General features: G+C 42.1%; 2 protein-coding genes across 4 annotated transcripts in view; one reads left to right on the forward strand and one right to left on the reverse strand.

Annotated features, from left to right (window-relative positions):
• The first annotated feature begins 8,177 nt into the window (after positions 1-8,177).
• The window catches only part of SPATA6L (spermatogenesis associated 6 like), a 42,900-nt gene continuing 24,403 nt past the window's right edge, over positions 8,178-26,674 (forward strand). Inside the window, exons 1-4 of one of the 3 annotated variants that reach the window (XM_044920404.1) lie at positions 8,178-8,216; positions 12,623-12,760; positions 15,503-15,551; positions 19,210-19,251. In XM_044920404.1, coding sequence (XP_044776339.1) covers positions 8,178-8,216; positions 12,623-12,760; positions 15,503-15,551; positions 19,210-19,251 — 268 coding nt within the window. The remainder of the gene's footprint in view (positions 8,217-12,622; positions 12,761-15,502; positions 15,552-19,209; positions 19,252-26,674) is intronic. The other 2 variants (XM_044920405.1, XM_021694351.1) reach the window with 2 other exon arrangements.
• PLPP6 (phospholipid phosphatase 6) lies at positions 8,868-12,374 on the reverse strand. Its single transcript, XM_021694352.2, has one exon. The coding sequence runs from the start codon at positions 12,309-12,311 to the stop codon at positions 11,418-11,420; it is 894 nt and encodes a 297-aa protein (XP_021550027.1). The 5' UTR covers positions 12,312-12,374; the 3' UTR covers positions 8,868-11,417.

Here is a 26,674-nt window from a genome sequence, read left to right on the forward strand (position 1 = left end):
TTTGGGTCATAATTAGCCTACTGCTCCCATGGACATAGAATTAGTCAGCTGACACTCAAAGGAGCAAATTAGTTTTCCTGAGCAGAAATTACTTTAAAATGAAAGGATATGGACTATGTAGTCCAGAACGCCCAAGGGCAGTCCTTATGGAAGGGTTTGTGTGGTATTAAGTAAGATTGAGCCTCCAAAAGCCAGTGAATCAAAGTAGAAGCCAAAGAGTAACATATGAGTCTGACTCATAAGCTCTAATAAAGTTTGTGAAATAGATCCCATGTGTGAGTCCAGATCCCAAATGACTTCAAGATTGTTAAAAGCTGTTCAACTGCAATTTAATTCCTTCCTTGGATGCTTTCCTGATACTTGGGGAAAATTCTGAAGAAGTATGTGCACTTAAAGAAATACTCAGATTGACAGCTCCTGTTTTGGATATTCATGCAGAGGCCACTATTCTTATAATACAGTGCTTCTTTTTTCCTTAAGTTGGTTTCCCTCTGAATCACTTGGAAAGTATTATGTATCTCAATAATTTTCTTAATCTGCATTTGAGGTAAATAAATCCACCATGTTTTCTCTTTAAGTGTCTATAAGAATTCTACTGAAGGGCATTTCATAGTGATACCACTAAGAGTCCTCTTGATGGGCTATTTTAGGACAGAAGGAGGTTCACATAAGGCCATGATTGTTTTTCTTATTTAAGTATATGTTAAATATTTTTAAGTTGTTATTATGAATATGTTTATACATGAAAGTATAGAATTATAATAAACACCATATATCCATCACCCAGATCAACAGTTACGAAGATTTTGCTGCATTTGCCTTATCCATTCTTTTTATTCATTTGTTGTAGCATTTGAAAACAAAATCTTAGACATCAGATCATTTTACTACTACATATTTTAATATGTAAACATATATCTAAACACTGTTGATATTTGCCTTGCATAAACACAAGGACATTATCAACATTATCATACCTATCAAAATTAATTGCTTGGTATTATCTAATGCCCATATCACAATCAAATTTCCCCAATACTCTCAAATATTCTCTTTAAGTTGGTTTGTTTGAATCAAGGTCCTGTCCCAATGATGGCTACATATTACATATTACATTTGATTGTTAGATTTCTGAAGTATTATTTAATATAGAGCATTTTCCCTGACCCTTTCCCTTTTTTTTTTTTCCCCTTAACGTCATTGACTTGTTGCAGACTAAGTGGTCAGTTGTTCTACAGAATGTCGCACATTCCAGTACATCTGTTTGCTTCCTTGTGGTGTCACGGACATGTTTCTCCATCCTCCATATTTCCTTTAAGTGAAGTTAGCTCTAGAGCAACACTGTTCGATAGAAGTTTCTATGATGATGGAAATATTCTACTTGCCCTACCCATTAGTGTAGCCACTAGCTGCATGTGGCTCTTCAACACTTTAAATGTGACTGGTGTGAATGAGGAAATGAATTTTTTATTTTATTTACTTTTAGTTAATTTAAATTTAAGTAGCTATATGCAGCTGTATTATTAGACAGTGCAGCTCAAGCGGCTTGATTAGATTCAACCTTACCTTTTTGGCATAAGTGTTTCTTAGGTCCTTTTTGTGAATCACATAGGGAGACAGGATGCCACCTTTAGTGATGTTAAGATTAATCAGTGGGTTCATTAACTTCTTAAAAAATATAAACTTCATCTTTATGCAGTTTATGAGAATCAAGGAAAGAGTCCAGCATTGTTCATTGAGCTTTTTTATACCTTCATAGTAAAAGTTAGAAAGGCAAACTTTTCTGGATATCAAACTGTGGGAAAACTAAACTGTTAACATTTCAGAGAAAGATTTTGGAGAAGGCAGATATAAAACAATTATTTCTTGGGTCTCAAGGCTAGACCTGTGCTTTTAAAAAAAAAAAATTATTTGAGAGAGAGAGTGATTGAAGGGCAGAGTAGAGGAAAAGGGACAAGCAGACTGCATGCCCAGCGTGGAGCCCAACAGAGGCCTCCATGTGGGGCTTGATCCCATGACCCCCAGATCACAATCTGAGCTGAAACTGAGTTGGGCAACTCACCCAGGCGCCTCTGGGTCTGTGCTTTAAAAAAAAAAAAAATCAGGGCGCCTGGGTGGCTCAGTCAGTCGGGCATCTGCCTTCAGCTCAGGTCATGATCCCAGGGTCCTGGGATGGAGCCCCACTTTGGGCTCCTCCTCAGTGGGTAGTCTGCTTCTCCCTCTGCGCCTCCCCTTGCTCCTGCTCATTCGCTCTCTTTCTCAAATAAATAAATAAAAATCTTTAAGAAAAATCAGTGATCTGAAAATGCATCATTGCTGGAATAATCCAGATTGTTTCCTGTACTTGGATCTTTTTTTTTTTTTTCTTTTCAGGCATCTCACAAATGCTAATGAACAGCTCACTTCGGAAACTCAATCTGTTGGTGTTGTTCACATTTGCTAATGAATAATTCACTGTCTCAAAAGATTGTAGGCCTAAAAATGAGTCTGAGTCCAGACATAAACTCATGGGCCAGAACAGGACCTTGAGGTCTTTTTCACTTACTATTGAATACAGCTTCCCTTGGAGAGACAATTTGCTCTAGTAAGTGGGCATGAAAGTGCTGCAGAGAATAGCTCCTCTTGCCTTACCTTCTGCTTTGTCAGATCACCCAGGAAGCCCTTCTTTGTACTGTAGAAAGGAACTGATGTCAGGATAGAGGGCAGGACAGTGGTTCTAAAACTTGGTTAGACTAACTCTATCTCTTCCAGACTCTGGTGAAAACGACAGCCTCTCTTCCCAGAAAAATGCCCATATACACATGCAGGAAACGTTGCCTATTATTTCAGGGGCTTTAGGACCCCTGAGATGGCCAGGGGTCATGGGATAAGACACACTGCACTGGGAGCAGAAGAGCAACCACACTTAAAAGGGTATTTTCAAGGCGTGCAGTATATAGGATGCTGACCCCAAAAGCTCAAGAATCCCTAGTTACCCAGACTTAGCCTTTTTATTGTTTTATGTTTTCTACTTGTTTTGATTTGTTTTCCTATTTGGACTCGATAATGCAAATACTTGGCAAAAATATTCGAAAAGTACCTAAGGATATTCAGTGAAAAGGAAGTTTCTTCTCTCTCTCTACTCTAGGGCCCCTCCTCCGAAGAATCCACTATTAGCAGTTTCTAGTGTATCCTCTCAGGAATATTCTAAGCATGTATGCCCATATCGTATCCCCTGTCTCTTCCAAACGGCAGCATACTTGACACATTTTTTTGTTCCAGGCTTTTTGCCCCCATTAGTCCTATATTTTAGAGAGTATTTGTTGCTATGATGTACAGCTCTGCTTTATTCATTTTCCATGCTGCCTAGTGTTCCATCTTTTTTTTTTTTTAAGATTTTATTTATTTATTTGACAGAGAGAGACAGCAAGAGAGGGGACACAAGCAGGGGGAGTGGGAGAGGGAGAAGCAGGCTTCCTGCTGAGCAGGGAGCCCTATGCGGGACTCGATCCCAGGACCCTGGGATCATGACCTGAGCCGAAGGCAGACGCTTAACGACTGAGCCACCCAGACGCCCTGCATAGTGTTCCATCTTAAGGCTTAAGCATAATTGATTGAATCTGCCCCTACTTAATGAACATTTAGGTGGTTTCCAGTATCTTTTTTAATTTTTTAAAAAATATTATTTATTTATTTTTTAAAGTAAACTCTACACCCAGTGTGGGGCTTGAACTTACAACCCCGAGAACAAGAGTTGCATGTTCCAGTGACTGGGCCAGCCAGGTGTCCCCAGTATCTTTTTTTTTTTTTTTAGATTTATTTATTAATTTTGGGGGGGGAGGGACAGAGGGAAAAAGGAGAGACAATCTGAAGCAGACTCCATGCTAAGCAGGGAGCCCGATGTGGGGCTCAATCTCAGGACCCTGAGATCACGACCTGAGCTGAAACCAAGAGGTGGTCACTTTACCCACTATACCACCCAGGCACCCACACCCCCCTGCCCCAGTATCTTTTTTAACTACAAATAATGCTGCAGCATGTATTTTTGTGTATGTGTGAAAGTATATTCATACACACGCATTCCTAGCAGTGGAACTGCTGAGTCAAATGAAAAATTTTGATAGACATTAACAAGTTGCTCTCTAGAGAGGTTACATGTGGTAGGCAGAATAAGAGCCCCCCGAAGCTATCCATGTCCTAATTCCTGGAACCTTTGAATATGTTATCTTCTGTGGCAAAGAGGAATTGACATTATAGATGGAATTAAAGTTGCTAATCAGCTGACCTTAAGATAGGGAAATGATCCTGGGTTATCTGGATGGGCCAGTTGTAATCACAAAGATCCCTAAAGAGAGAACCAAAGACATGGCAGTGTGATAAGGACTTGGCTCAAATTTGCTGGCTTTGAAGTTGGAGGAAGGGAGCTAGGAGCCAAGGAATGCAGGTGACCCCTAGAAGTTGGAAAAACAAAGAAAGGAACAAGGCAAGGAATGCAGCCCTGCTTCTAGCTTTGCTTTTAGCCCAGTGAGATCTGTGTTGGATTTCTGACCCACAAAATGAAAAATAATAAATGATAAATTTGTCTTGTTTTTATCCATTAGAGCCTTCCCTCTTTTTATTTTTATTTTTTTATTTTTTATTTTAAAGATTTTATTTATTTGAGAGAGAGAGAGCATGAGAGGGGGCAAGGATCAGAGGGAGAAGCAGACTCCCTGCTGAGCCTGGAGCCCGATGTGGGACTTGATCCTGGGACTCCAGGTCATGACCTGAGCTGAAGGCAGTTGCTTAACCAACTGAGCCACCCAGGTGCCCCCTTTCTCTCTTTTTAAATAGTTTCCTTCTTCATATGAGCACTCCTTTCTACATTATTTGAGGAATGTTTACAATTTCGTGTCTTATCATTCATGTTTTTGGTTAAATGGAAAATTTGCAACCGTAATTATCTGACTGTTACACTTTTGTTCTTTGCTAATTAACTCTTTGGAAAATTCCCATGTGGGATTGGGCCATTTTTTTTTTTTTTTTTTTGGCAGTGGCTAGGATGTGAGCAGGAAGTGCCGAGGTGTCATTTCTGCAGGGCTGATATCACTGCTGACCAGCCTGCACTGCAGAAACGCTATGGGAATAGAAGTTGGTCAGTGGGATTTGTTTTCTGCCACCAAGATGGCAGCCTCAATGATTCACTACTTTGCAAGACAGGCCAGAGGCATTGTGTATGCAGAAACGTTTACATCTCCATGGTAGCTCAAGTGACCATGGTGAGTGAAATTAACAGAACGTAAATATTCCTCATCAACTCATTTAATACCTCCAGGGCAGACTAGCAGTAGTAGCTGTACCCGGTCTTTTCTCATTCTGCAGGTTTAGTCTGCCCTGAAATGGTGTTGGTTCCTAAACTCAGGAGCTTCCCTGGGTGAAATCTGAAAATGGCTCCTAGATCTAGAAGACAGTGAGAGATTGAAGAAAGAGGCAGGCCACTCAAGATTAGTAGGTGACAGTTTTTTTTTTTTTTTTTTAAGATTTTATTTGTTTATTTGACAGAGAGATAGCGAGAACAGGAACACCAAGCAGGGGGAGTGGGAGAGGGAGAGGCAGGCTTCCCGCCGAGCAGGGAGCCCGATACGGGGCTCGATCCCAGGACCCAGGGATCATGACCTGAACCGAAGGCAGACGCTTAACGACTGAGCCACCCAGGTGCCCCAGTAGGTGACAGTTTTAATATGCAAGGGAAATTACACAGGAGGCTTGTCTTAGGCAGCCACAAGATGAGTAGAGCTCTGCACCCACCCACCAGAAACCTAGAAGTTTATTTGGAGGACTTAACTGGGTTCAGTCACATATACCATCCAGATGGTCTCAACAGCATTTTGCTGTCTCAAGGACTGTGTTCTTCAAACGACTCCTGTTGTGAGAATGGTGGGTAGAATGTACACTCAAGGACAGTGGAGGGGGGTGAGGAGCTTCCAATTGCCCTGGTCCACCTTGTGGGTCAACCCGTGGTCATTGTCTTCTTGATGACCTCCTCCAACATGAGGGAGACCCCTAACCCCCATACGTTGAACCCTACAGACTGGCTTGACCATCTCTGTATTTAACATCTCTTCAAAGATATTTATTGAGCATCTGCTATGCTAGGTATTTAGAATATGAACTCTTAGCCATGCAGAACTAACAGTTTATGAAGACAAATAATCAACAATCACAGGAACAAGTGTGAAAATGCTATTGTGGCAGTTGCTACAAAGAAGAGACACATGGATTTGTAGTCAGGAGATTCTTCCTTGTCAGGGAGAGCAGAAGAAAGGCCTGGGTGAAATATGTAGATCTGTGTACATATGTTTGTATGCCACCATAGGTAAAGGGCATAGAGTAAGTAAAGGACCTAGAAACATTGCATAGCCAGGTAGAGGAGGATGAACAGAGACAAAGAACGGCCAGAGAGTTGAAGGGAAACCAGAAAAGGGCTTGTATCCAACCTGAGGAGCCAAGCAAGGAGAGTGCAGTTAAGACTAGTAAGAGCACAGGATGGGACGGTGTGTCTGTATGATTCAATAGGATTTCTATGCCGCAGGGGCCATGAGGTGGTAGGGCACACCTGGATTCAAGTGTGGTCCTGTTCCCCTTTAGCTGTGTGGCCTTGGGGAAAAGGCTGTCTGGCCTCAGATCTTGCATCTGTGAAATAGAGATGATACCTTCCTCCAAGAGTTATTGTGGAGATGAATTAGCATATGCAAGGGGTCTAGCACTTTGCAGCTTCTCAATAAAGATTGGTTCCTCCCTTTCATTATGTCTCTGTCCACTCATTTATTCATCTGTTTTAGCTGTTACTCCTTGATGACTTAGCATTGGTTTTGGTGACTTACCTGTGAGGGTCAACAGTGGTCCTGTTCCTGTAATCCCTGCACTCGCCTGGGTACCAGCAAGCTGTTGTGAGCCAACAAATCAGTTCTCTGGATATGGGAGGGAGCCAAGCATACACCTATGTGCCTCTTGGTATGCAGACAGACAGAGCAACAGGGATTGTGTGAGGACACAATATACCCCCCTTCATCATACTGAGCTTTTCCATTCCAGGGAAAGGAACTCCAATTACCAAAGTGAATGCCTAATTCTTGTCTCAGGACATGTTTGTGCACTTGCACTCCTGCAAATGCAGAAACCTCCAATAGTTTAGTAATAAATGACTCATCACAATTTCAGATTTCTTTCCAGAGACAGCATTGACCCTCCCAGATTTTTCAGATTGGCTAGAAGCAGCCACTCCCTCCTCCTTTCCTTCATTTTGGTCTATCAAATACAGTGAATGGACAAAAATGCAGTTTCCCCTGCTGGTTAAGAGCTTTTCCTCTGCCTGCCACCTCCGATGGTTTTTAGTGTGGCCCTGCCTTTGGCAACCACTGTTAACTATTAACCACTGGGAGATAACGTAATTCCCTGCTTGCCTTAGGTTAACTAAACGTCAGAAAAGAGAGACGGACAAATATTTCCATTGCCAAATAGAAATACAAGGATAAGTCTGAGATTGAAACGGCTGGTTTCTTATTATTGACGGGGGCCATGTTTTCCAAACCAAACACGAGGACATAACATTTCACAAGCAGGAGAGTACTTTCAGGGACAGGCTACTCTATTAATTGGAATTGTTAAAAAAATTCCAAGGCTCATTGGTCACATAGCTACTAAACATGGGAAGCACTTAAATGATACCGGAGCTAATGATCATATTCCCCTTTCAGAATGGACCCTGTAGACATTTTAACATAGTGACGGGGGCCATAAAGAGAGGTGACGGGGAGGGAAACTGGAGCTCTTCCACCATCCTGCGACCCAGCCACCAGCGCGGCACCGGGTCCTGCCGCGGCCCGCGCACAGCCCGGGAAGCCCGCTTCGGCACTGCGCGTGCGCCGAGCCTCGCTCGCGTTCCAGGTGGAAGGTGGCGCGTTCGAGCGTTCATGGCAACGCCACGCTTCCGCCTTCTGGAAGCCTTGGCTCCAGCTCCCGCACCGTGAGACCCGTCCGGGTGGGGGGGACCTGGGCTGAGTCCGGGGTGGGGACGGATGGGGGGACGAGGGGGCTGGGGCCAGGGGAAGCTGCTGGGAACGTTTGCCCCAGGGAGTGAGCTACGCTAAGAAAAATCGGTCCAAGGCTCAGCACAAAAGGATCTTTTCATTCCAGTCCTTTCGCCCACGCAGGGAACGATGCCTCTGGAAGTGGTGGTAGAACTACAGATCCGGGCGGTAAGAGAAGTCGGCGAACCTCCACTCCTCGCTCCAAATCAGACTCTTTCCCCAGGGCTCCTAAATGGTCGCGATCTCGTACACCACCTCCTCCCCGCCTCACCGCACACACATCATCGTTATCTTTTGGGGCAGATCGTACCTCTGTGTCCCTAAGAGCTCTACATTGGTCTTCCCTGATTTCTTAACCTTTAATTCAGCCCAACCTCTTTCAACATTTTTGCCCCCTAAAGGACTTGTTTGTTAGCTTTATCCTAAAATTGTCTGTTATTTTAGAATAATCCTGCATTAAGTCCAAGAAGAATTTTATTTTATTTTTCCCCAGGATAAAGATTTGTGAAATAATAATAAAACAAACAAACAAGCAAACAAACAAACAAACAACCCTCCTTTAAATAACAAGGGAAGAATTCAATTTCAGAAAGCCCAATCACTTCCTGATAACTTGCCACCTCTGTGAACCAATGGAATATGTATTTTTTAAAGATTTTATTTATTTGTCAGAGAGAGCGAGAAAGCACAAGCAGGGGGAGCAGCCGTCAAAGGGAGAAGCAGGCTCCCTACTGAGCAAGGAGCCCCATCTGGGGCTCCATCCCAGGACCCTGGGATCATGACCTGAGCCAAAGGCAGGCACTTAACTGACTGAACCACCCAGGCATCCCCTAATTGAATATTTTCTAAGTATTTCCCCTAGAGATGGCTCTGGCTTGCTAATTCCAAAAGGGGTCAATCAGTCAACACTTCTGTTTTATAATTATCCACTGAATCCAGCCTAAGTGAGGTGCTGTGGCAGAGTGACTTCATTGTTCCTGTTTGGGATCAGTCACTACCCCGAATTCAGCTTCTGTGTTCCAATCCTTCCATCCGTAGTTGGTGACAGACTGTCATGCGGCTTTACCTCCCAGCTATAGGGGCTTCTCTGCTGGTCGTGATTACGAGCACATCATCGGTAAGTTATGGCCACGGAAAATCTGGTGAGCCTCCATACAGTGACAAGTGCTGTGGTTTCATGATACATGCAGTTCTGAAAGACAAAAATGTCCTGGATTTCTCCCATTTCGCTGAGAGCAAATAGGACTAGACTCTATCAAATTGTGCTACATCGAGTGCTGCCGACCCTCAAAATTTTGCAGTAGGGGGAAGGAATTCTTGAGAAGCTGAGTGATAAAGCAGTCTTCCATCAAGGCAAAAATGGAACAAGTTTTCATCTCACTTCATTCAACATTATTGGTTAATTTTATTTTCAGTTTTAAAAGGCATTCCTCAGTGTACAATTAATTTACAGTAAAATCATTTTCTACTCTAAAGTGTTTCAGAGACATCAGTTGAATTGATCTGTGCTTTAAAAGCCTGCAAACTCAGGTCCCCAAACTAAGACAGGGAATTCCAGAAGTAAAACCAGGAACCAGAAGATAAAACTGTGAGCTCCCAATATTCAGACTTGTGAACACCGCAAAAGGAAATATCATTGCTTTCAAAAAGATCTGGCCTGAATATTGCCGGATTAAAACAAAAGATCTAAGATTAAACAATAAAGCAAATCACTTAGAGCTTTACAGTTTGGCTGATTCAGCAAGAGAAGAGGTAGTCTTGTGTTCAGGATGTTGTGGGAATACAAGTGATTTTATTTTCCTTTGAGGAGTTCCTCCGGGTGCCTCTCACACTCAGAAAGCTCACACTTCTACCCAATCAGAGCCCACTTGTCACACCATTCTCCAGATTCCAGTGTGCCCCTCTATGTGACAGATGAAAGGCCATAATCCTCTTTCTATAAATGTCAAAATAATCCGTCATTATCTGAAAACACCAGTGCCAGAGATAATTCAAAAGTTCTTATTTTTCAGGTAGAACAGCATTTAAAGCACATCCCCTTCTTGGTCTTCCCTGCTCAAAGAATAATGAGCAGAGTCCATCCTGCATTTGGTGGTCTTTGGTCTTGTGATTTGGGGAGGCACCGTGGATAAACTGCTTTAAATGTGAAGGTCAACGTAAAGGGAAATTTAGGAGTTAGTTATGCCTTGTGCCTGCTATAGCAGTGGGCTCCCCTGATGAATTTCAAGTTAAATACTGTTACCTAAAGTGTGCTGTATACGGGGAAATAGAATTCCATATGAAAAACTTTAATATACAGGGTCATCCTTGTGATACATATAAGAAAGTTTATGGCCTTGCACTGCCAAGAACCAAGTTATTTTCCTATTACCTAAGTAGAGGAGCGTTATTCTTTATTCAGTAAAGATGACGGGCAGCAGAGCCCCATCTCCCACCGTACTGGCCCACTGACATAGTATGTGGTAAGCCCACCCCCAGCCTCTTAGTTCCTGACATCCTCAGCTTTTCTGTCCTCTGTCATGCCATGCTATTTGTCATCAACAGAATTAAGCATTCGGTCATAGTCCCATCCTTCCATTTCCGTGGGCACTGTAGATATGCCCACCTTTAAGTGTTTCTTCTTCAAGTAAGTTCTTGGCTTGTTCTCTAAATGCAAAAAGATAATATTAGAGAGTAATGGGAAATAAATATCTATTTAAAGGGTTTTTGAGGAGGTAGAGGGAAAGGAAAGCAAGATATGTACTATAATCTCTCTTCTCACTACCCAATCCACAAAGATGGAAGAGACAATATACTAAGAAAGCTTATGAAGAAAATCAGGATTAAGAAGACACTGTGGCAACAGATTTTCAGGGAATAAATGAGAAAAACCTGTCCTAGACTTTTAAAATACTGTTTAAAATCTACCTCAGGAAAAGAACTAGGATTAGTAGGTGGCTCATCTGCATGTATATTGACAGAATCATAGTTGTTGTTGTTGTTGTTTTTTCAAAGTTCACTTTACAAATGATATGTTGACTTACAGGATTACTACAAAACCCCAAATTTACTTTTGTCAACTTTTTAAAAACAGCAGGATTATAATCACCCCAGCTTGTTTTCTTTGCAGTTGTCCTGGAGATATAAAGTTGTTGAATAAATATATAATAGAGGGCTTTTTTTTTTTTTGCTTTCTGTAATATGGCTGTGGTCATAATGGCCAGCATGTTCTCCAGAGTAGCAACCCATCAAGACGGAATGACACCTGAAATCCCAAAAGAAGCCTGAAATGTCCTTAGAGGGACAAGCAGGATTGCTGCTGGTTTACGCCGGCTTCGTCGCATGTGGAAACCTTCAGATCTCCTGGTGCCATAAATGAACGAAATGGTGTCATTGTTGGTTCCACAGTACGAAGAGGACCGGGGCATTGTGCGGCGAAAGCCAGCAATAGTCCACGATGCTGTACTGCGTGTAGCCCAGAAAAAAGCCAAAAGCCACGTCAGTGACATTGTGCCGCCCCAGCATGACCCTGGAGAAGCCCACGATGAAGGCCCATAGGACCACAAGCACCCTCAGCGGAATGGCCAGCACCAAGTGGTTCAGGATGAACCGCGACACCAGGGCGGCCCTGGTGGCATGGCCCGAGGGGAAGGAGTACTTGTCCACTGAGAGGGTGACAAACATGTCCATCTGGTTGTGAGCCGGGCGGCGCCTGCGCACCAGCCCCTTGATCAGGGCCACCAACAGCAGGTCCAAGAGCAGGGCGAAGACCAGGTTCATGAGCACCTCGCGCCCCGCCCAGCTGTCGCTCCTGGACAGGCAATAGAGGGTCCCCAGGAGCCAGGGGATGCCGTGTCCCGAGATCTCCAGCAGCTTCATAAGGGGCCGCATGCTACCCCAGGACGAGCTCTCTCCGGCGCACACCCCCAGCTTCTTGGACAGCCACAGGTCGATGGCCAGCAGGGAGCGCAGGGCGATGCCCAGGAAGGACGGGTTCAGGTCCATGCGGTCTTCCTCCGGCAGCGGGGCGGGGGCTGCCTGCGAGGGGCCCGCCCCGGCCAGGGGGAAGGAGCCGCGGCGGTGCACCGGGCTCTCGGACGCGCGCAGCCGGGCGCAGGTGGGGTCCGCGCCGGGCCCGCGGCTGCCGAGCAGGGACTGGAACTCGAACCTGCCGCTGCCGCCGCCGCCGCCGCCGCCGCCGTGGGCCGGGCTGCCGGGGCTGCTGGTGCTCGAGGCGGAGGCGGCCAGCGGGCGTCCGTCCGCGTTCCTCCGGGGGCTCGGCATCGCGGCGGGGGGCCCGGACCCCAGGAGCCGACCGGCCTAGCGAGAGGCTCCCGGCGCTGCAGCCTCTTCCGCTTCCGCACTGCCATCCCGGAGGGGCGGGGAGAGGAGCCGGCGAGAGGACGATTGTGACACCTGGCGGAGACGTGGGAGGAAGCTGGAATTTGCACTTGAGGAAGGCGAGGACAGGGGGAGATGGAGGTGTGGGAGGTCCAGGTGAAGGGGTGCGGGGGTGGGAGTTCAGGAAAAACAGAGCTCCGTTTAAAAAACAACACCAAACAAACCCTCTTCTCTATTTTTTCTTTGTTTTTAAGATTTCTTGTCCAGGGGTGTTCCTTCCTGACAAGCAAGATGTGTACCTTGGGGTGTACCTCCTAAATCAATACCTGGAGACCGACTGCTTTCCCTCTGTGTTCCCTATTATGATTCAGCAGAGCATGAGGTTTGAAAAGGTGATCTCGACTTTCTCATTGCCAAATACAGAAGTTTAAATGTTGTTGTCTGGAGATCATCTAATGGGTCTTATAAAGTTATTTTGTACATTTTCTTAAAAGAAAAAATGACTTGAAGGCACCTCAGAGCAGTACAGAACCAGAGTTGGAGGACTTGCTTTTGCATTGGAGGTCTGAGCCAAGTTCTGTCAACCTAGCGCTAAATGCCCTGGTGGATGCTTTCTATTCTTGGAATTCCCATGGCATTTTCTAACTGGAGCAGAGAGAGCATTTTCTGAATGTTCTTGGAGGTGTCAGAGGCAGCTGCATTACATTTATGACAGGGATTATCAGTAAATCAGTGGACCTTAGAAACAAACTTTTGTAGACTCAGAAAAATAATGAAAAAAACTATATTCAAATTAGTAAGATTCCTGTATCTGAAATCCTGTAACAAAACAAGCTTCTTCAGATTTATTGAATTTTCTTGGGTCGTCCCTGGTTTATTTAGCTACAGTGATAAAGGCTAGGTTCTATTCCAGTGAATATGAACATGATATTAATAGAACATTACAACCTTCTTCCCAGTTTAATTTAGAATATTAGTTTCATTATTATGAATCATGCACAGTTCTTTGAAGTTTTCGTTTTGGAATTTGGAGGCGGAATCAGTTTTAACCTTGATAAGTCTAATGATTTTCCCCCAAACAATATCGCTGAGCTGCTCTTTGGAGGAGGGGATGAGTATGGGAAGGCTAGATAAGGTAGAGCCCATCATTTTTAAAGGTCTGGATGGTGTTGCCCAGAAAATGACCTGTTTCCAACTGAGACTGGGAGAGGAGATGAGGACTGATTTTCTAAAAGGCTAGGGCTGTATGTAATGTTTTTGGAAATCACAGCAGAAATTTAAATAGAGTCTACCAAACTGGTTGGATAAGAGAGGAGAGGAATAAATGGGTATTACCTTGGGACATATAGTCAGAATCCAGAGGAACCCATTTCTACTATTTAGATACTGGTGGTGGTAGGAAGTGGGTGGTGAAAATCCAGTCTATTTTTCCCCCTAGGAATATTCTTATTAGTTTATCAGGTTTCCTTCTATAGAAGACTTTAAAAAGACTTCCCTTTTAAGAGAAGCACAAGGATACAAAAATCACAAAAGCACAGAATGATAATTCCGTAAATGACCTTGGAGGTCATCTAGTCCAACATCCTTGACTTGTAGAAAAGGGGGGATCAACTTCGGAGACATTAGACTCCAGATACCACTACTGCTCTGTTGCAAAGCTGTGCATTTGAAGATTGCTAGTCAAACATGTATCACGGAGCATTTTTCCTTTTATAAAATGCAGTTATTTAAAAATTTTGAAATATTGCCCTTGTGTGTGAGCTGTTCGGGTTCCTATTCCAGCTTTCTCCCACCCGGCTCCATCCAATTTTCTTGTATTTGTTCCATTCTCTAGCTGCAAATACTTGCAGCAAGTATCAAAGACATTTTCTCCTCCTTGGACCTGCTGTGTAACCCAGAATTGAATGTTCTAAAACATTTGGATAAATAAGAAATTGCTCATCAAGAATGTGTGACACATTGTGTTTGAGCAGTTACTCCCCAGGATCACAGTTGAGAAAATCCGTAGACATGGATGAAGTGAAGGGATGCAAGTTGAAATAATTCAGGGGAAAAAAAAACCCTCACCTGCATTTGCTTGATAAATCTAAGTCAGTAAGACAAAAATAGATTACAGGGGATAGCCTCCACTTTTGTACTTAAAGGTGAGCTGGCTTTGGATCGAGAGCAGATGTTAACCATGCTTAAATTTAAACACCATTTAAATCAGAACTTAAATGCCTGAATCAAACTCTGATGAAAACTTTCATTTCTTAGTGGCTTCCAGAGTTCAGGGAGAAGGGCGTGTTCCGCTTTTAATCTCAGTCCTGGGGCGCCTGGGTGGCTCAGTCGTTACGCGTCTGCCTTCTGCTCAGGTCATGATCCCAGGGTTCTGGGATCAAGCCCCGCATCGGGCTCCCTGCTCGGCGGGAAGCCTGCTTCTCCCTCTCCCACTCCCCCTGCTTGTGTTCCCTCTCTCGCTGTGTCTCTCTATCAAATAAATGAACAAAATCTTAAAAAAAAAAAAAAAAAAATCTCAGTCCTCTCCCAGACCCTTCAGCTCAAGGACAAAATAAGCAGATTTGGCATTGGCTGGACAGATATCCCATTTGTCTTGCGCTTCACGATATACTTTAAGCTTATGAGGCTCTCCCTCGCTCTGGTTATTTTGGGTTCTGTAGGAGTATGGGTTATAGTGCCTAGTTTTCTTTTGTGTTACACATAGATAGAATTTTTACTTACGTTCCTTTTTAGCACAACCAATTGCTAAGGTCATTTATTCAGTTAACATCATTTAGTGAGTGTCTGTGGTATGCAGAATGTATTTCTAGGTACCCAAGCAAGACTCTGAGGTTTGACGCCAGATGTGCTTTTAGCAGCAAACTGTAGGGCTAGGTCAAGTTGATGACATTTGGAGCATGTGGTAGATTCAGCTAACTCAGATTTTCCTTGTACTTGGTACTGTGTTCTCATTCTACAGTCATTCGTTGAACTTTTAACCACATACCTGTTAAAGATACTCCTGTTGAATTTTAAAATATTATATGGCTGGAATTGGCATGTGTTAATTATTTGGAAGAATATAATCTACATTTTCTATAAGCGTATATTAATAAATGTTTGAAAATTTATTTTCACCTTTTTTTTTCCTGCAGGTATTTGAAAATGCCATAGATCCTGGCGCTGTAGCAGACATTTTAGAAAGTAGGTACTCTCAAAACAAAACAAAACAACTGCTGTGTATGTAATTGTGTGTACAGATATAAAATTCTACTATATTCTATGTTGTAATATTTCCATGTTTGATCCATATTTATATTCAGGAGAGGCTATGTCAAATTTGAATCATGTTTTTCATTCTCTTGCAGACTCTTTTCTGGATAGAGAGGGGACTTACTGGATGGTACACTTCTGTTTGCTCATTAATTTATTTACAATTAAATGGTTTTTATATCTTCACACAGTTGTGTAACCATCACCATATTAATTTTAAAACATTTTTATCACAGAATGAAGCCTTAAACCCATTCTTCCTTATCACTCCCAGCCCTAGGTAACTACTAACCAATCTTTCTGTCTCTATTGATTTGCTTATTCTGCATATTTCATGTAAATGGAATTATACAATATGTGGTCCTTTGTGACTGGCTTCTTTCACTGAGCATAATGTTTTCAGGATTCATCTTTGCTACAGCATGTGTTAGTACTTCGTGTGCTTTTATGGCCAAATAGTGTTCCATTGTATGGAGATACTACATTTTATTTATTCATTCATTGGTTGATGGATAGTTGGGTTGGTTTCACGTTCGGGCTGTGATGAATAATGTTGCTATGAATATTTGTGTACAAGTTTTTTTGTCGACATATATTTTCATTTCTCTTGGGTATATACCTAGGAATAGAAGTGTGGGGTCATATGGTAATTCTTTTTAATCTTTGGAGAAACTTTACCAAAGCAGCTGAATTATTTCACATTGCACCAGCAATATGTGAGGGTTCCATTTCTCCACATCCTGGCCAACACTTGTTATTACCTGTCCTTTTGATTGCTAGCCATCCTTGTGGGTATGAAGTGAAATCTCATTGTGGTTTGATGATGTTGAGCATTTTTTCATGTGTTTCTTGACTGTATATCTTTTTTGGAGAAATGTGTATTCAGAGCTTTTGCTTATATTTTAGTTGGGTTATTTGGTTTTTCATTATTGAGTTGTAATATATAATGGACTTGTAATGTATGGAGTTCTTTGTATATTGTAGAGACAAGTCCCATATCAGATGTATGATAGATAAATGTTTTCTTCCATTCTTTGGATCATCTTTTCATTTTCTTGATGGTGTTCTTTGAAACACAAAATTTTTAAATTTTGATGAATTCAATTTTATCTGTTTTTCTTTTGTTATTTGCACTTTTGATGTCATAACTAAGAAAGTATTACCTAATTCAAGTCACAAAGATTTATGTCTATGTTTTCTTGTAAGCGTTTTATAGTTTTAACTTTTACATTTAAGTCTATGACGCATATTACGTTGATTTTTGTAAATAGCATGAAGTAGGGGTCCAACTTGCATCTGGATATCCAGTCATCCTGGTACCATTTGTTGATAAGAGTATTTTACCCCCATTGAATAGTATTGGCATGTTTGTTCAAAGTCCACTGAGTGTAAAAATGAAGGTTTTTTTTTTTTTTAAAGATTTTATTTATTTATTTGACAGAGAGAGAGAGACAGCAAGAGAGGGAACACAAGCAAGGGGAGTGGGAGAGAGAGAAGCAGGCTCTCCTCTGAGCAGGGAGCCCGATGCGGGGCTCGATCCCAGGACCCTGGGATCATGACCTGAGCCGAAGGCAGACACTTAACAACTGAGCCACCCAGGCACCCCAGGGCTTTTTTTTTTTTTTTTTTTTTTTTGACTCTCTATTCTGTTGATCCATATATCTATCATTATGCCAATTCCACACAATTTTGATTACTGTAGCTTTGTAAGTAAGTTTTGAAGTCAGGAAATGTGAGTCCCCTACCTTAGTTCTTTTCAAGGCAGTTTTTGCTATTTGGATTTCCTTTCCTTTCCATATGAATTTTAGCATGTCAGTTCCGCAAAGAAGCCAGCTAGGATGTTGAAAGGCATTGCACTGAATCTGTGGATCCACTTAGGGAATATTTCCATCTGAACAATATTAAGTCTTCCAATCCATGAACATGGGATGTGGTGAGAATTAATTGAATGTAAGGAATTTGGAGCCTGAGACAAATGAAGTTCTAAACATTACCATTGGAGTGATGGTTGGCAAAGATATATTCTTTTTTCCTACTTGGAAAACCTAAAATTACAAGCTGTCTTATCTGTTAAGTTTCTTGGCATTTAAAATTCTGTCCTCATACACTCATATCTTTTTCATAAATCTACAAAGGGACAATTTTACTTTTTTTCATATATTTCCAGCTTCTTTGAGACATAATTGATGTATAACATTGTGTAAATTTAAGGTATACAATATGTTGTTTCGATACACTTATATATTGTGAAATGATCACCACCACAGCATTAGCTAAGAAACTCATCACATCACATACCATTTCTTTTTTGTTGTGAAAACATTTAAGACCTACTCTCTTAGCAGCTTTCAAATATATCATACAGTATTAGTACTATAAGTGTCTATAATTGTCACCATTATTGCCTATTTTAAAATGTTTTCGGGCGCCTGGGTGGCTCAGTTGGTTAAGCGACTGCCTTCGGCTCAGGTCATGATCCTGGAGTCCCGGGATCGAGTCCCACATCAGGCTCCCTGCTCAGCAGGGGGTCTGCTTCTCCCTCTGACCCTCCTCTCTCTCATGCTCTCTGTCTCTCATTCTCTCTCTCGCAAATAAATAAAAATCTTAAAAAAAATAAAATAAATAAAATAAAATGTTTTCACTTCTCATATTTTGTGGGAATTATCTTTATTGAATTTTAATTGTTATACCATTTATGTTTAAATTAAGATTTGAATTTTATTCTTGTCCTTATAGATTTTGTACATGGGCTCACTATTTGTAAATACATTTTGGACTCAGGAAGTATAAAAAATGTGATATTTTATGTCTCATTTATATAGTCAGAGAGCATAGTGTTGTTTTTTTTTTAAGATTTTATTTATTTATTTGACAGAGAGAGACACAGCGAGAGAGGGAACACAAGCAGGGGGAGCAGGAGAGGGAGAAGAAGGCTTCCTGCTGAGCAGGGAGCCCGATGCGGGGCTTGATCCCAGGACCCTGGGATCGTGACCTGAACCGAAGGCAGACGCTTAACGAATGAGCCACCCAGGCACCCCAGAGAGCATACTGTTTTAAGCAAGATAAACTTATATAGGTTAATTGACAACAGTTGTATTGTGAATTTTTAAAAATGGTAAGTCGTTTATTATGTCAGTGACTTACGAATATGTTAAAAATTTTTTTTAAAGATTTTATTTGTCAGAGAGAGAGAGCACAAGCAGGGGGAGCAGCAGAGGGAGAGGGAGAAGCAGGCTCCCCGCTGAGCAGGGACCCTGATGTGGAACTTGATCCCAGGACCCTGGGATCATGACCTGAGCCAAAGGCAGACGCTTAACTCACTGAGCCACGTCCCTTATGAATACACTTTTAAGAGAGAAAATATTGCATTCATTTCATCAACACTTTTCAGGGCATAAAATACCAATTACTCTCATTCCATGCCTTTGAATTACTGGGTCTCAAAATACCTAAATCATTGTTGGTACGGCACCTATTATTATTATTATTATTAAAATAAATGGGATGTTATGGCAGTCTTAAACTTAGCAATTAATGAACAGCTCCAGCAATTTTCTTAAGTATTAAAATCTCATTTTTTCCCTTTTAGGCTTCCTAACCAGGTTTGAATTAATACAACTAGTACCTCCAGGTAATGTGCCAGTAAATGCATTTCTAAAGTAGCTTATTTTGTTTGGAAAGGATTTTGGCATGACAGAATGGGATTGGTATTTACAAGTTGTGCTTTCTAGAACACTCCCTTTTTTCCCCCACCGGTCTGTTGAATTCTGTCCATTCCTGGAAAAGTAACTTTATGGGTTTGGTGGCAGTAAGCATAAGCAGGCATTTGACTTTCTATTTTTTCATAACTTTATCTAATTATCGTCAAATAATAAAATCATGGCTCAGTTTCTTTCCAGTTGTTGCCTTTGACTTTGTTCTAATTTATGGGGCATGTGTGTGTGTGTAATACCCAAAACTCTCTTCTGTGTTAGATGCTAGAACAGGGTTGGCAAACTATAGGCCCCAGGCCAAATCCAGTTTGTTTTGTATGACTCGTGAGCTAAATTTCTACGTTTTTAAAAGTTGAGATTCATATATTCCATGTTTAATTCATATACTACAAATTTCACTGTTGTCAAGTGTACAATTCAGTTGCTTTAGTATCTTTACAGAGTTGTGCAACCGTCACCCCTATCTTATTCCAGAACATTTTTATTATCCCAAAAAGAAACGCGTAGTCATTAGGAGTCCCTCTTCATTCCCTCTTCCCATAGCCCTGGCCACAACTAATCTACTTTCTCTGTTGATTGGCCTATTCTGGACACTTAATGTCAATGGACTCAGACAATATGTGGCCTTTTGTGTCTGGCTCCTTTCACTTTGCATGTTTTCAAGGTGCATCCACGTTGTGGCATGTATCATTACTTCATTCCTTTTTAGGGCTGCATAATGTGCTTTTATGTGGATGTACCAACGTTTGTTTATCTATTTGCTGGTTGAGGGACATTTGGGTTGTTTCCACTTTTTGCATATTATGAGTAACAGTGCTGTCAACATTCATGTACAAGTTGTTGTGTGGGTACATGTTTTCAGTTCTCTTGGGTGTATACCTAGGAGTAGAATTTTTGTGTCATATGGTACCTCCGTGTTTAACTTTTTTTTTTTTTAAGATTTTATTTATTTGAGAGAGAGAGAGTGCACACACACGTACATGCAAGCAGGGGCAGGGAGAGGGACAAGCAGACTCCATGCTGAGTGCAGAGCCTGACGCAGGGCTCGATCCCATGAACCCTGAGATCATGACCTGAGCCAAAATCAGGAGTCAAATGCTTCACCGACTGACCACCCCAGGCACCCCTCCATGTTTAACTTTTTAAGGAACTGCCAAACTGTCTTCAGTTCTTACATTTTTTTGAATGGTTGGAAAAAATTTTTTAAGTATTTCATGATGTGAAAATTGTATAAAATTCAGACTTCATTGTCTATAAAGTTTTATTGGAACACAACCATGCTCATTGGTTTAAATATTGTCTGTGGCTGCTTTTGTTTATGCTGGAGTTGAGTAGTTATGACCATGTGGTCTGCAAAGCCTAAAGTATTTACTGTCTTGCCCTTTACAGAAAAAGTGCTTGCTAGAATTGTGGGACTGTAGGAGGAATCTTTTCTGTGGTAACTTTGCTTCATATGTCTTTTTTTTCTTAAGGATTTATTTACTTGAGAGAACACAAGCATGGAGGAGGGGCAGAAGGAGAGGGAGAAGCAGACTCCCCGCTGAGCAGGGAGCCTGATGGGGGGCTCCATCCCAGGACCCTGGGATCATGACCTGAGCATAAGGCGGATGCTTAAACAACTGAGCCACCAGGTGTCCCTACCTGGTGATTTTAGTGTGTGTGTGTGTGTGTGTGTGTGTGTGTGAGAGAGAGAGAGAGAGAATATTTAAGACTCAAACATTTCTAATTCTTTTTTGATCTTTGCTGTTACAGGTTTTTGCCTTTTTTCTTCCTTAAAATGAAAATAGCTTTACAGTTTTTATTTGTTGCAAAAAGCATCCCCAAATGATGAGAAAACCTTTATAATTTGGTGAACATGTTTCTTGATATATCTCTGCAGACAGAAAAACACCTAGATACAAAATTTTTACATAATAGTGTCACATACATATTCTTCTCTTTTTGGCTTCTCCCGTGATAGATCACTGTTGGATTTTCATTTCTAAAAGCATAGATGTACGTCATTATTATTATTATTTTTAAAGATTCTCATTTATTTATTTGAGAGAGAGAGAATGAGAGAGAGCACATGAGAGGGGGGAGGGCCAGAGGGAGAAGCAGACTCCCCGCCGAGCAGGGAGCCCGATGCGGGACTCGATCCCGGGGCTCCAGGATCATGACCTGAGCCGAAGGCAGTCGCCTAACCGACTGAGCCACCCAGGTGCCCTGTACGTCATTATTTTTAATGGCAGTAAAGAATTTCATCAATTTACTTATGTGTTTTTATAAGTCCATGAAGAGTAGGGACATAACGTTTGGGGTTTTGCTTTTTCACTGTACATTGTTATCTGTAGTTTGTCATTCTCAATAGCTGTGTGTTTTTCTGTAGTATTATAATTATCCTTAAATTGATATTGTTAAACATTTAGGCTTTGTCTTTCACATATTTATAAAAATTATTTTTTTCTCTTGGTATATTTGTAAAGAATAGAATTACAGGAGTCCCCGCATATCCGTGGTTCTGCTTCCTATGGTTTCAGTTACCCATGGCAACAACCATGGTCCAGAAGCAGATGATCCTCCTTCTGACATTGTCAGGAGGTCAGTAGTAGCCTAAAAACTGAGTCACTCACTTCACTTCCTCTCAGCGCGTAGGCATTTTACCAAATCACATCATCACAAGAAGGGTGAGTACATGCAATAAGATATTTTGCAAGAGATCCCATTCACGTGACTGTTATTACAGTATATTGTTATAACTATTTTATTATTAGTTATTGTTGTTAATCTTTTACTAAGCCTAATTTATAAGTTAAACTTTACCGTAGGTAGGTATGTGTAGGAAAAAAAGGTAGCGTCTATAGGATTCAGCGCTATCTGCAGTTTCAGGCATCCACTGGGGGTCTCGGAACTGTGGATAAGGGGGGACAACTGTACCAGACTGAACATCCATATCTTGCCACCTGGGAGTAAACTGATCGCCAGCAAGTTTCCATTATTACTGTATTCAATAGTGTATGGCATGCCCCTTGCCCATAGCCTAGCTAATGCCAGATATTATCATTTGAATTTATTGTGTTTGCAAAGTATATAATTTCTTTCTTTATTTTTTTTTAAGATTTTATTTATGTATTTGACAGAGATACATAGAGAGAGAGGGAACACAAGCAGGGGGAGTGGGAGAGGGAGAAGCAGGCTTCCCGCGGAGCAGGGAGCCTGACATGGGGCTCGATTGCAGGACCCTGGGATCATGACCTGAGCCGAAGGCAGACGCTTAACGACTGAGCCACCCAGGCGCACGGTATATAATTTCTTTAAAATATATTTTACTATATGTGTTGGCCCCTTTTTAGATATGATTTGTGACAACCTAAAATATAAAATTTACTTCTTAAAAATTTCCATTTTCCCATAATTTGTTTTCTTTCTTTTCTTCTGTATAACGTGATTTTCAGTGTCCTTTAATTACTTGCAGAGTGATGTCTGGATGTTAACATTGCCCTTTGGTATATATTCCTGATGTTTTTACCAAAGTTTTTAATAAGTTATGCTTAATGCATATGTATGTCTCCTGTTTTGTTGTATTCTTTTGATATTTTATTGTTTGAATCTTTCGTTTTCTTAAGAACATGGGAGAAGGAAAGTGAGTCTGGCAGCTTCCTGAGCTAAAGCAGAGGTGGCCGTGGAGGCTTTTATGAGGATCATAGTTTTGCCAGCTGGGGCTGTACCTAGAACAAGACACGGGCCCCGAGGAGTTGAGGGGACCTGGAATTCTGTAGCTCTTTCTTCTGCCTCTCGGCCTACTGGCAGAAGCAGACCCTGAAAACAGAGAAGAACCCCACTTTCTGTGGATCTAAGGATAGGAACTCTTGTATGTATCAGGGCTGTCTTAGGTAGAACAGAGGGAAGATCAGAGATGCTTCCTACCTGCTTTTCAGAAATTCTTACTGAATTTTTTTCAGCCTAAAAGTGATAGGCTGAAATCAAGGTATTGAATTTTTTTCCATAGTTTTTTTTTTTTTCTTATTTGGCCTTATTTTATGTTCAAACATATATCAATGCAAATTGACAAGTTCTATTTCGGTGTTAATGAAGTAGAAGCAGGCCCATTTTGATCTTATTTAGTTCTACATGAAGTTTTAAAAAATGACCCAATACCTGGGGCGCCTGGGTGGCTCAGTCGGTTAAGTGTCTGCCTTCGGCTCAGGTCATGATCTCAGGGTCCTGGGATCGAGCCCCGCATCGGGCTCCCTGCTCAGTGGGGAGCTTGCTTCTCCGTCCCCCTCTGCCCCTCCCCCTGCTTGTGCTCTCTCTCTCTCTCTCTGACAAATAAAAAAAATAAAATCTTAAAAAAAAATAACCCAATACCTAAATACTCCTACTGTAAAAATTTACCACAAAGTTATATAAAATAAAAAGTTAAAAACCACATTCGTCAACAACCTCTGACAATAATTACTACTAATAATTTGTTGTGTTTCTTTTTAGGTATTTTCAGATATATGTATATATAATGCATTTGGTGTATTCAATGAAATCTAAAATACATTTATGGGTGCCTGGGTGGCTCAGTTGGTTGAGCAACTGCCTTCGGCTCAGGTCATGGTCCTGGAGTCCCGGGATCGAGTCCCACATCGGGCTTCCTGCTCAGCAGGGAGTCTGCTTCTCCCTCTGACCTTCCCCCCTCTCATGTGCTCTCTCTCTCTCTCATTCTCTCTCTCAAATAAAAAAAAAAAATCTTTAAAATACATTTATATGTACACACGTATGTATACATGAATGTACTCTATATATCTAGTATTTAATATATGTGTGTTTAGTATACATATTGGTTGAATATACATAGTCTGCAACTTGCTTTTTAATATTTGATATATCTTAGATTACCATATGTTTTTCATGTGACCAGAAATCCACCTGTGAGAAGGTTGCGAGAGTAGTTCAATGCCATGATGATTGGAGAACTTTAAGGCTGGGTGCATGCCTACAGGTTATAACTCAGAAGCTACTCAGATATGAAATGGAGACTGTATGATACTTATTTTCCTCTTGTCTTCAGTCCTTGTATTGCGGATTGTCATTTTTAGTAGCATTAGATTAGAATTGCTCAAAATAATTTCGCTCAGCTTCAGATGCATTACAGGTCGGTCCGCTAATGGGTCCAACGCCTGCGTATTGAGGGTGTGCTCAGAACATGCCCCACACTGTGCTCTTGGTATCACATCCATGGCACCAGGCAGGACGGTGGTGGTGAGCCCTCTTGCTGTGCTGGTCCTCGATGCTTGATAATTAAGCAAAAATGATTTGTCTCATGTAGGCAGCACCGTGGGGTCACAGGGGCTACATTTAGGTTCGCAGGGACCCGTCCTTCACGTGGCTGAAATCCTTCACTTTTCATTTTGCTGCAGATACTATTTTATTGTTTGATGTTTATTCACATCGCTTTCCAACACACCTATAGTCAAAAGACATGTTATGACCGTTGTGTTAATGGCATGAGTCCCTTCGATGTGCCTATGGCTTTACCGCTAGTGATGTCCAAGGATTCGGCTCAGAAGCCATGAAGACTCCTCTGGTTCCTGTTTACAAAAGCTGGAAAAAAGCGAACGGACACAGGGGGGCAGCAGCTGATCCTGTCTGAGTGGGCGCTTAGCTTTCTTCCTACCCATCTCTTAGATGAAAGCCTCTCGCCTGGGAGACTCGTGGGTTCCATCCAGCTGTAAACTGCTAACTCAGTGGGCACCATTCCCTCAGTCAGACTTCGTTTGATGCTTCGTAGTGGTGTTCACGAGGCATCGAGAGTGGAAGAACTCCTGCCCCAGATAACAGGGGTTTGAAATCCCGCTTTGCCGCGTGGCATCCTACGTGCGTCCTGCCCGCAGAGCCGGTTTCCTTCTCTGTACAGAAGGCGCCACATGAGACTCCGTCACGGGGCAAGCTGTCAGTTCTGGTATGCTCCGTAAACGGTAGATTTTTCAAAACAACATTGTTACGAAAATGACTGTTTTTCTCGAAGGCTCATTTGTTTTCCTTTTTTCGGGGGAAAAGTTTTTCACTGACGGCATTGATGATGTCCCAGTCTGAGCCTGTAAGAATGTGATTTCTTTCAGACATTTCCCTTGGCCTCTGAGAATCGCTCAGCCTGTGTATATGCTCATTATTTATAACCGAGGCTCCTGTAGCGTCCCCTTGCTGTGCAGACATTTTTACACTGGGTGGCAGGTTGGACTCCAGAACACGACCAAAGCAGAGAGAGAGAGAGAGAGGGAGAGAGAGAGAGAGAGAAATGAGACACATTAGCCTTTTATTTCTCTTCTCCAATTTCAGTCTCTTTATTCCTGTGATTCCAAAGATAGGAGATGAGCCTGCCTCCGATTCTCTGGCCTCTTTATTTTTATTTTAATTCTTGCTAAATACACGCATCGTGATTTGGTAGCTGTCATGTTGGACGCAGTGAGAAGAGCTGGCCAAAAACCTATGGAAGGAGAAAGGAGAAGCCCAGCGTGAAGAACATCACACCGTGCATGTAGGGGTTTATTGGAGTAGGAGCATATGATCGAAAACACATGATGTCCAGAGACCAGTGTGGTGCTGGGACCTCTGCTGGGTTGGTGTCGTGGAGCGGTCCGATGATGGCAGGTGATGTTAGGCAGTGTGCTCGGCACTTTATATATGTCATGTGCCCTCACAGTAGCCCCAGGGGGCAGGTACTATTATGACTTTTATGTTTTCCTGAAGAGGAAGCTGAAACTAGGAGATTATGTCATTTGCTCCTGGTCGCAGAGCTGGTAAATGGTGGAGCAGGGGTTTGAACCAGCTCTGTCTCAACCTAGAAACAGTTCTTAACCACCGAACCACATGCCTCAGTAGAAAGCTGTGTTTCGTTGCTAGTGATGGGTGAGGAGATTGTCACATCACCGCCCGTTTTCAGGTTGCACTTGTGAGGTCTCTGAGTGGAGGAAGTCCCTGGCCAGCAGAGTTGGGATGTCATGCCCATTACAGAGGGAGCCTGTCAAAGGAGCACTGATGAAAAGGAGGCTGGGATGAAGCAGAAGATCCATCTTAGAACTCCCCCCACCTTCCCACTGCCTCCCCGCCTTCCTCTTTATCATCAATGTACATTGTATATTCATTTGTGTAATTGTTCCTCACTTGTGGACTGTAAGCTCCAGGAAGGCAGGAATTATACCCATGGTGTTTCCTGTTAAACACCCAGGATCTAGAATTGCCGGCACACGGTAGGTCCTCAGTGCATATTTCTTGAACGTATGAATGAAAAGAGATTGAAAAGATGGAAAAGAAGTGATTGAGAAATGAATGAAGGGTAGGAGTTGGAAAGATTTTAGAGGACTTTTCGTCCGT

The sequence above is a fragment of the Neomonachus schauinslandi genome, chromosome 13 (assembly GCF_002201575.2).
Source record: "Neomonachus schauinslandi chromosome 13, ASM220157v2, whole genome shotgun sequence".
In the NCBI taxonomy this organism is placed as follows: Eukaryota; Metazoa; Chordata; class Mammalia; order Carnivora; family Phocidae; genus Neomonachus; species Neomonachus schauinslandi.

Excerpts from the sequence above, each read along its gene's own strand:
- PLPP6 (XM_021694352.2), bottom strand. The coding sequence starts at position 12,311 with ATGCCGAGCCCCCGGAGGAACGCGGACGGACGCCCGCTGGCCGCCTCC.